At 33.9% G+C, this 10,710-nt stretch overlaps 2 protein-coding genes across 3 annotated transcripts; one reads left to right on the plus strand and one right to left on the minus strand.

Moving 5' to 3' along the window:
* Positions 1–3,560, minus strand: LOC146902178 (SH3/FCH domain protein). Of its 2 annotated transcripts, none has more exons than XM_085738909.1 (4): positions 3,447–3,560; positions 3,283–3,365; positions 3,105–3,195; positions 1–317 (listed from the first exon to the last, which is right to left on the minus strand). In XM_085738909.1, the coding sequence occupies exons 1-4, from the start codon at positions 3,476–3,478 to the stop codon at positions 287–289; spliced, it is 237 nt and encodes a 78-aa protein (XP_085595035.1). In that variant the 5' UTR covers positions 3,479–3,560; the 3' UTR covers positions 1–286. The 2 variants fall into 2 exon arrangements, with proteins under 2 accessions (XP_085595035.1, XP_085595034.1); XM_085738908.1 differs by lacking the exon at positions 1–317 and adding an exon at positions 1,137–1,776.
* Positions 3,561–7,403: 3,843 nt separating this feature from the next.
* On the plus strand, positions 7,404–9,327 carry LOC146902179 (GTP-binding nuclear protein Ran-2-like). The gene is made up of 8 exons (XM_085738906.1): positions 7,404–7,576; positions 7,684–7,753; positions 7,874–7,930; positions 8,040–8,157; positions 8,314–8,403; positions 8,522–8,701; positions 8,814–8,891; positions 9,000–9,327. Exons 1-8 carry the CDS (start codon positions 7,574–7,576, stop codon positions 9,067–9,069), a joined length of 666 nt encoding a protein of 221 aa, XP_085595032.1. The 5' UTR covers positions 7,404–7,573; the 3' UTR covers positions 9,070–9,327.
* Positions 9,328–10,710: the final 1,383 nt, after the last annotated feature.

Below are 10,710 nucleotides of genomic sequence, written 5' to 3' on the forward strand. Positions count from 1 at the left end.
TTTTGCTCGCATTATAACACTTGGAGGAGATCAAGAACAGCCTCCAAATTCCATAATTATTCTACTAAAAGCTAAAGCCGCAATAAAAGATGCAATTCTCGAATAGTATATGGTACAATAATCTTCCCAAAAAATTGGGAAAAAAAAAATTCATACATGATAAAATTTCTCTATTTAAGGTGTTACCAGGATTTTGTTCAGCAAACACAAGTCAAATAATTTATTGAGGACCTGAGGTTGTGATGTAAACGATGCTGGTCTAACGTCCAATACATGCTCTGTATAATCATTTGCTCTCAGCATCATACAAATCTGATCTGGATATTGTCATTAAGGAGAAACGTGATAAGAAAATATAGATTGACTAAAAAAACTGTCGATGGATTGTTGAATTTGGTCAATTACAAATTTACAAGGTGAAAATTCTGATTTAGCACCGTAAAATTTTTGTTACAATCCAATCAATGTAATCTCAGTCTAGTTCTACAATTCAGAAAGGAAACATGGCATAGGAATTTGACAAGACAAGACAAACATGTAAGAGGGAAATAAAATGTTTTACACCCATACTTCTCCCTATTATTAGTGTTGCTGTATTCTACAGTTTAATAACTTTCAAAATCCAAAATTAACAAAGAACGAGCACCTTTTAGTATCACTTTGGCTTGCATATGCCTTATTTACTGTCATAACTCATAACTCAATTAGGGTCAGTTTGTGGCAATGAAAATTTCAACATTCATAAACTGATCTCGAACTTCAACTACTTCTGCCTAATTAAATAAATAATATAACGGCATTGACTTCAAAGGAATGGCAATGTTACAATGTATGAGTAATGCATAATAAGAGCAAGAATGCCAAACTGGCATCTTATAACGAAAATCCTCAACACCCTAACTGATCTTAAACCTTCCTGCAAGAATGCCAAACTGGTATCTTATAACGAAAATCCTCAACACCCTAACTGATCTTAAACCTTCCTGCAAGAATGCCAAACTGGTATCTTATAACGAAAATCCTCAACACCCTAACTGATCTTAAACCTTCCCCTACTTTCTCTAAAGTCTAATGAAAGAAATTAAAACCAAAATGAATGAAGATTAATTGATATCAGAAACAATGGTCTAGAAAATCAATAAATATCAGTCATTGTTAGTGATATCTAGTCAACACGTCAAAATTATTTTGTGAAGGAATCCAAGGAAAGATGCCTAAGTTGTGATTCTATTCTGAGCCCCCTTACCAACCAAATTTGGACTAATGATAATGTTCATTGAATACAGTTAATCCAGTTTAACATCAGAAAAATTCCTAACCACACTGAAAGTTTAAAACCTGTTCAGTTTGCACTTTTTTTATTTTTTTATTTCAATTCATGTTTTCATTTTCAATTACAAAACTCCTACTTTCACTGTGTTATCTATTTCAAAGTTTAGTTTGACAAACAGTTAAGTCATATTATTATTTTTCATTGATTGCTCTAGAAAACTTTGAAAACAAGAAACAAAGTGACAAAATAAATAGCAGATGAAAATATAAAATATTTTCTCAGACCAAACAGTCATTTAGGTGTCTCGGAAAAATTATGGGAAGGGTGCTTTTTGTGCCTAGCATTGACTAGTGTTGTCAAATAGCGGCTATATAACGCAATAACAAGGCGGAATTTGAAGAAACTGCTATTGTTCCGCGAAACGCTATTTAATACAAATTGTTGTCAAATAGCGGCTATAGTGGCACCATGGCATTGTAGCATAGCGGAATTTGCACAAACCTCTATTTTCCGAGATCAAGGATACATAGACTTGACACTATGACAAAATAAGATGAAATCTGAACTCTGAGTCTTATCATGTTATTTCCCCTTTCCTTGTCTACTCACACAGACCCACAAAGCAAAAGTTAACAAGTATTTCATGCCCAATCTCCAGTAGCCTCAGAGAAGCAATTCAAACTTTGGTTAATAAACAAAAAACAAATATCGGCAACATAAAATCGCAAAATGCAAAAGATTAGGGTTAGGCCTGTTTGAATTGGCTTATTTGAAATTATCTACTGGCATAAACACCACTTGTATGACTGCTTAGAGAGTTTATGGAAACCGTTTGTGATATGTTCATAAGCAGTTTTTAGCTTATATCCATAAACTCTCCAAGATTACTTATGAAAATAGTTTTTAGCTTATATAAAAACAATTTGACTGTATTTATCTTTTTTTTAGGCATTTAACTTTTGTTATACAAACAGCTTAAAGATAAACATTTATATGATAAGCCCTTATGCTATAAGGGCTTAATTAGGTCATCCACTTGACAACATTTAGACTATCAAACAGGGTAAATATATGCAAACTACAACAATAACAAAAACAAATCAAGCCTTATCCCACTAAGTGGGGTCAGTTACATGGATCGAATTACACCATAATGTTCTATCATATACCATGTTTGGATTCAACTCATTAATCTCTTAAATCTTTTTTAACAGTTTTCTACGTCTTGATCTGTCTCTAGTGATTTGACTACCTCCATCCTATGAAGCACAAACTCTCCTTGGATTAGGCATGTGCCAGTGTCGGACACGCGTCGGTGTCCGACACGGACAAATATAACTACATTGAATTATGTGATTGTCTCAAATTATTGTCGGTGTCTATGCTTCATAGCCTCCATATGATCTACCCTCCTTACTGCAGAATCCACGTGTCTTCTCTCTACATGCCCAAACCACCTAAGCTTAGTTACAACATCTTTTCTACTATAGGTGCCACCCCAACCCCAACTCTCTCTCTCTCTCTCTCTCTCTCTCTCTCTCTCTCTCTCTCTCTCTCTCTAATGTTGTCATTTCTAAACTAAAATATTGTAACTAACCCCCAAACTATTCTAAATGTTCAAACCCATTTTGCAATCCTACACAAAACACTAAACACCGGTTTCTTAACTCTAAATGAGAATCTCAAGCATCTAATGACCAAAATTAAGTCACGCATAAAGTATACCACAAGTTGCACAGAAATACTAAAGTATATAGTATATTTTTATACAACACTATAATTGTATTGCAGCAGCATCACATAGTAGAATAAATTAAAGAAAAAAGGATACACAAGATAGCCTCCATGAAGAAAAGCACCAGCCAAGACAGCTGTAAACAAACGATCTCTCAAAACAGGTTTATGCCGCAACCCCAAACGAACTGAAATTGAAAATATCATAATAAATAAATAAAGTAATTGAATGAAAAGCGAAAAATGAATTGAATGAAGAAAGTGGAGTGACTAACTTAGAGGGAGAACAGGAGCATATATGAGAGGAAAAAGGAACTTGAGAGGAGGACCATTGTTCTTCCTTCTTGCAACGGGTTCTCTGTAGCATAGCAGTTAAAGAATTGATTAAGGAGATGAATGCGAAAATTGAATTATTGAAGTGTGAATGAGAAAACGTTACATGTTAGCAGGATCGAACGACGTCGGCGCCATGGCGGAATTGACCGAGATCGAGAGTTGTTGAAACAGCAGGGAACAAAGAATTTCCCTTTTTTCCGATACAATGAATCACACTGATAACCTTTTTCTTAATTGACCAGAATAATAGTGCTAAAAAAATGTTTACTCTAAAAATATGTACTAAAGAATGTTAATTTTTTACAATATACTACTTTGATCATTTGATGATTTTTAAATAAATGATAATTCGGTTGAATTTGAATTTGATTTTTTGATGGAACAATTTTAAGTCATGATTTATTTCTCTTTTACTTAAATTCTGAAGAATTAAGACAAAAAATAAATCTAATATTCTTTTGGTACAGCCCAAAAAAGAAAACTAATCCTTCAGAAGGACACTTTTAAGAAAACAAATCTAATTACTTGTTTAGATTTGAGTTAGAAATCAAGTTAGGCTTAAATATCGCGTCCCAAGGAAAATCGGGAAGCTGCTATCCAGAGCTTCTATATAGATGTTCTTGTTTAAGTGGTTTATCGAGAAACAATTCTACCGATGCATATCTAAAATTGAATCATATACACCTCTATTAAAATTTTACAACATTGTCTTACTTTTTTTACCCTTCATCTTTTTTTAGGATACGTATATGTGAAGTATCTTTATGTATCTGTGGAGTATCTTATAAGTATTCGATAAAATATTTTTTAAAAATTTAAACAATTAATTACGATACTTCGTGGGTACGTACCCTTTGCTGCAACTTTAGAACCATCGGCTAGAATAATAAAATGAGGATTTTTGTTAGAAGAGACAGATGAAAATAATGAACCATTACCAACAATGTGATCAGAGGCACCTGAATAATGAACCAAGGACTTTGATCATGACCAGATTGAGAAATACAAGCACTGGAGTTATGAGCAACTACAGCAGATGAGCTTGGAGATTCCTTGGCAGCTTTTAGCTGAAGGTATTCTTGATAGTCAGCTTCTGAAAATTTCATCTCTGATGTTTCAGACTTGGAAGTATTCCAGATTTTTCAGGAAATCCATAAATAGAATAACAAGAATCTTGCGTGTGGCCCATTCTTTTGCAATAAGAACATTGAGGTCGACCTCCTCTTCCACCTCGTCCTCCACGACTTCCACGACTTCCCCATCCCCCTCAGTTGGAAACCAAGGCAGAAGCTTCAACAACATCAACTGAATTTACTTCTGTTTTAGGCAAAGGGACTCGAAGGAGACGAGTTATTAAATTTTCTAAAGAAGGAACTTCTTGTCCAGTTAGGACTTGATCACGAACATGATCAAAATCTGGGTGCATTCCTCTTAGAACCAACACCATATATAGATTATCAAGTTTTTTCTTCATTTCTTCAATTTTATCGGCTTCCAAAGATAATTTTAACTCCTCTACCGCAGATTGAGCTTTTGAAACATAGGAAACCATGTCATGGTCTGTTTGCTTTAGAGTGGGCAATTTCTGTGCAGCATCATACAATTGTTCGATGTCATTAGCAAAGACGCTTTGAGCCTTCTGCCAGAAAGAGTGGCAAGTTTTAAAGGCTCTAAAGTTTGTCAAGATGGTTGGCTTGACATATTGCCAAAGGAGAGAACAAAGCTGATAATCAAGCTTTTTCCATTCATCACGTTTTTTTTGCTGAAATACTTTCTGATGATTGTTTCAGATGTTCCTCATAGCCTTGGCCAAGAAACCAAAGTTCTACAGAGGAAGACCAAGCTAAATAATTTTTTCCATTCAATTTTTCTGAAGTGATTGTTGGTCTTCTAGAGAAAGAGAAAGTAGGTCCATTATTTTTTTGAGAACCTGAGGCCATTGTGAGAATAGCAAGAAAGAACTAGAAATAAAGGACCCAAAAAAAAGTAGATCCTGGAAACCAGAAACAGAGTACCACAAATGGAGGAAACTAAGTATGAGAGTGACTTTTGGACTTGTGGTACTGCAGGACCAGAGGCAGTGACCCTTCAAAGAGAACCTGCTCTAGATACCATGTTAAAGGACTAATAGTTATGGAATGCTTGAGTGAAATTCCACTCAGCTGATCTGTTTATATACACTCTAAAGAGTAAATACAATATGGGAGTTACAAGAATATTAATCAGCTTTCTAGTTCCTAAGTACATGAATGTGATTTACTAGGCAGATAATTAACTATCGATCTTCTAGCTACATCAATAAATGTACATATTACTAAGGTATTTATTCTATATTTCCAACAATAAATAAAGGGTCTATGTCATTTGCTCATAGTTTTGCTAAAATATTTACACATTGATTTCTTTCACGAATAATATAATACAAGGTAATATTTCAATATTTTGTAAAAAAAAATTCACAAATATCCACAAAAGGATTGAACCAATGATGAAATTTATTAGTACTTATAGCTATAGTCACCAACTACATTAATATGCAAAGAGACCTGCATGCCAATAGAGCTTTGAACTTAGCATGAAGCACATTCGAAATACCTACACTACCATAAAAGGCAAAACGGAAGGAGCTCTCATAGTTATTAACCAAACCCTCAAAGCATGCTTTATTTGGATTTGTAAGAGAACTATCATCGATGTTCAGGACCATGGTATCTGCATTATCATGCTGCCAACAAACCTCACACATTGGGCAGGAGCCATTCGAAGGATTTGCTAAACCAAAAACTTGACGAGCAACCACGAGATAAGTTTGAATCGCCGCATCCGTTGAGCTTATTATAGGTAGGGATGGAAATATGTTAGGCTGAGTTAAACATTGTAAAAGCCTAAACTTGATCTGTCATGATTTTTAGATTTTCAATTTTTTATTTTTATTTTAATTTTTTGGAACAGATCTAAGCTTAGATTTGTTCTTATATTTTCATTTGCAGTGGAGGTCCAAATTTCTCAATATCTAATGTACCAAAAAAAAAAAAAAAAGGTTTGAAATCACTACAAATCCTCATTTTGCGTAAAACATGCGTATTATGGCTGAAAGTTAACGACTTAGACCTGTTATTATATTTCATTTGCGGTGGAGGTCCAAATTTGCCAATATCTGATGTTCATTAGACAACTTCTTCAGGTGGTTTATAAGCTTAATGTTAATGCAACTGACAAGTCTTTTCATTACCAGATTTCAGATAAATCTGAATCTTATTGCAGAGTCAAATGTTGGTCTTGACATATTAAATACTCATTGACAATCTCCCACCTATGTCGGCACTATTATTGAGGATTGTATCAGTGTAGTGTCAGTCTTCATAGTTTAAACTTTATGCGTGTTAGACGCAAAACCAACCAATCTGCCCATTATTTAATTAAATATGTTCTTCATTATCAAAATTGCATATGGATTAAACACCTTATATTTCTGTAGTTTTAGTATTTGATTTATTGTCTGTCTTCCTTTAACGCATAACAAAAAATCAACTTGGAACCGTTGTTCTAAGAGTTCAGTTTAGTCAATGTTAAACCATGACAAAACTGGAGGTCATGTGTTGTAGGTCTACTTGCATAGAGCCATAGTCGTCCATGTGGTATGCCACAGAGATATTTTAGATGACGTTGAATTTATCATTAGTATCATTTTTGTTGATTATGTTATTGCTATAAAATTGTAATAATTTTGACATTAATCATGTGGCAAGTCCTTAAAATTTAAATATCATACAAATCAAGAATACGAATCATGAAGCTACATTCATCTTCAAAATAAAAAGCCAAAAGAACCGCTTACCATGAACGGCTAAGACCCCAGTAACGAATGATGTTGAAGTTCATATTTTATTCTTTTAATTTTAAAACAGTGTTGAAAACGAAGCCCTAAGGGAAAATTATTTGATCTTTAGATATTTTAAATTCAATATTTGCATTTAAGCCCTTCAAAAATAAATATTTGCATTTAAGGGACATACATATACGCGTCAATCTTAAGTCGTGCATGCATGCCTTATTTTAAAGTCAAGAACAAAATGTGCGTGGTTCTAAAGTCAAATAAAGGCTTTGCGTTATTTTAAAGTCCACACACAGCAACCTGTATATATACAAGAACTCTCCACAAGACCTCACTCACCATATATTAATTCACCCTATAATCGATCTCATACTATTATTCATTCATTCAATTTCATGGTAAGCAAATTAACTGCTTAATTGCTTCATCTTTCTTTTTCAAGTCGCGCGTATTCATATTCATTCATATAAATATAATGCTTTTGTTTTGTCCCGTTTCTATACAGGCTCTCCCTCAGCAGCAAATTGTTAACTATCCCACTTTCAAGCTTGTCCTTGTAGGCGATGGAGGAACTGGTACTACTTTTCGATCTTTCTTTCTTCCAAAGTTCCACTTAATTATGCTTCAAAATTACACACTCACATACACACTTCATATTAATTATTTATGATATTGTTATTTGTTTATGGGTGCAGGAAAAACCACTTTTGTTAAAAGACATCTAACTGGCGAATTTGAGAAGAGATATGAACGTAATATATATTGTTTAAGTTGGCCAATTTACGTATTGATTCCACACTATATATGCATGTCTAAACATTCATTAATTCATTTAATTAATTTAATTTTGCAATACAACAGCTACCATTGGTGTGGAGGTTCATCCACTAGACTTTTATACAAATTGTGGAAAAATTCGTTTTAATTGCTGGGACACTGCTGGCCAAGAAAAATTTGGTGGTCTCAGAGATGCTTATTAGTAAGTTGTATACTATCTACATCTTAATTTCATTATGTTTCCAAAACTCCCTTACCAATTTAGTTCTTAATCATATCATTATGTTTCTCGCGCTTGTTCAACTAGAGTATTTCTTAATGGTCGATTTCCTGATGAAAACCTACGAATTATGTGCAGCACTCAAGGACAATGTGCTATTATTATGTTCGATGTAACTGCTCGTTTGACATACAGAAATGTTCCAACATGGCACAGAGATATCACTCGGTCAGTTAGCTAATTTCATCAATTTATTTTTTCTTAATGCATTTGTCATTTTCAAGCAATTTACTAATTCTTAGCTGAGTGATAATTTGGGACTCTAATTTCTTGTTAATAATCACAGTGTGTGTGAGAATATACCCATTGTCCTGTGTGGAAACAAGGTTGATGTGAAGAATAGACAGATTAAAGCAAAGCAAGTTATATTTCACAGGAAGAAGAATCTACAATACTATGAAATATCTGCAAAGAGTAACTATAATTTTGAGAAACCTTTCTTATACCTTGCCAAGAAACTTGCAGGGTAAGTAACTAATTGAATATACTCTATTCATTCTTTTATATATATGCCAGTGTCATGATTGATGAATGGTAGCAAATTATTTACTGATTGGTGTTATGATTCCAATTTCCAGTAATATGAACCTTCACTTTGTGGAGATGCCTGCTCTTGCTCCTCCGGAAGTCGCCTTTGATATAGCTGCGCAAGAATCGTAAGGACTTCTGTTATCTGTGTTTTTATCTGCATTTAGGCTATTTTGTTCTTCCCTAATTAGTTTGTTACTGATTTGATTTTGTGTATTGATTTATATTCTTTACAGGATTGAACATGAGATATGTATGCCAGCATTTCAGCCTCTTCCTGATGACGATGATGAAGCATTTGAGTAAACTTTAAGGTTTTCAAGAGTTTTTTTTTTGTTCTGTTTGTGATGAATTGTATTTTCATCACAAAGAGATTTGGAATTAAGTTAGTAATTTATCAATTTTAGCTAGTGTAGTTAAGGGTCAGTTTAGACAAAAGTTATTTTTATTGGTTTTATTCCTGCAAGGCTGCATTTATGCTATATGTAATGGCAATTAGTTGACTTCTTCAGTCATTAATTAAACCTTTGAACGATGCAATACAGATCATATTTCTTTTGATAATTATTTGAACATGTGTGCATGGATGAAATTGGTCTCTTACAATCATCTCACATATCTTTACTTGTTCTAGAAGTTATATGTTAAGGGACACAGATAAATGAAAATATGAATTTTATCCCTAACTTGCATGCCAATTTTTAGAGCAATATGTATGATGGTAAAGGATCTTAGTTTACTCTGCTAGCTGAAACTAACAAATTGACATGCTAATTATATAATATGAGGAACTGTATCATAAGTTCTGATTAGTAAAACTAGTAGATTTATCAGGACATATTGAAGACAGAATTAAAAACAAAGTTTAAAGGAAAAAAAAGTGAATTGTTGTAGTCAAAGACATTACCAAAGAGGTCAGCAAATATTTTCTTGTCTCATAAGAAACCAACAGCATGAGGGATCTATGTATTGCATATGCAATTTTGAATATTCCTTTGGTAGGACCATTCACTTGGTTTGGAGGTTGAAATTTGAAAACTGAAAGAAGCTGATCTTCTACCATTATTTTCTCTCTTTCTTAATCATAGCAACACCTTATATTCTGTGTTCAAAAGTTATTGCTTCGTGGCATCGTAGATTCTGATGCCTTGTATTGTTATATTGGTCCAAAAGTTTCATATCTCAAAGTTGGCCTGGTCCAGGTACATTGGGATGAAAAGCCACATATCTCAAAGTTGATTGAACCTTAGCTTGAACAGTACTAGCATAAAGGGTTCTCAATATTGGGCTCTTAATTATGCTCCATTAGGCCCTAAAAATTTCCCTTACATGTTTAACAATCTGGAGGCCTTTTGTGTTTGATGTAACTCGGGGCTGAAGTGGCAAACCTATCCATCATCAGTGTTGCCATATGTTATATAGCCTTTACATGCTCCACAAATTTGTGACTTATCATTGACATGTGAATAACTGAATACCAATAACTTACTGCATGAATGATTGGCCCACACAAGTCACTATAAGATTTTTATCTTCTGGTAGTAGTTTTATGCAATGAGACTCTTAAGCAGAACAAAACACAATTTGATAATGACACGTCGATACTGGTAATAATAATCATAAGAAATAGGAGAACACAGTATTGATAATGACATGTTGAGATTGGTAATAATAATTACGAAAAATAGAACACGTGAACGTGACTACATGTGTAGGTGTCAGATACTGACACGTGATAGACACTGGACACGCTTCACTTGCGAATACTCATATCTACAAAGCTTAGTTACCTGCTGCAGAGTAGAGTAGGCGTGACTTAGTGGACCAAAGATGTTGATGGATCCCTCCCTCCCTACTGAAGCTCACCTTATTGAGCTCCATTTGCCAAAAGACATGTCTTGTCCTTATCTGTGTCGGTTCTAACCCACACCTACAGTCCCATTTTGC

Source organism: Medicago sativa, chromosome 8, assembly GCF_051527215.1.
Source record: "Medicago sativa cultivar Bolivia chromosome 8, Bolivia_mono, whole genome shotgun sequence".
NCBI lineage: Eukaryota > Viridiplantae > Streptophyta > Magnoliopsida > Fabales > Fabaceae > Medicago > Medicago sativa.

What these genes read in the sequence shown, in the direction of transcription:
- LOC146902178 (XM_085738908.1), bottom strand. Translation starts at nt 3,478, where the DNA reads ATGGCGCCGACGTCGTTCGATCCTGCTAACAT. An exon ending in TCGTTCGATCCTGCTAACAT is followed by an intron (nt 3,366 to 3,446) that starts GTAACGTTTTCT and finishes GCTATGCTACAG; the next exon opens with AGAACCCGTTGCAAGAAGGA. An exon ending in TGCTCCTGTTCTCCCTCTAA is followed by an intron (nt 3,196 to 3,282) that starts GTTAGTCACTCC and finishes TTTCAATTTCAG; the next exon opens with TTCGTTTGGGGTTGCGGCAT.
- LOC146902179 (XM_085738906.1), top strand. An exon ending in GGTCTCAGAGATGCTTATTA is followed by an intron (nt 8,158 to 8,313) that starts GTAAGTTGTATA and finishes AATTATGTGCAG; the next exon opens with CACTCAAGGACAATGTGCTA. An exon ending in CTTGCCAAGAAACTTGCAGG is followed by an intron (nt 8,702 to 8,813) that starts GTAAGTAACTAA and finishes TCCAATTTCCAG; the next exon opens with TAATATGAACCTTCACTTTG.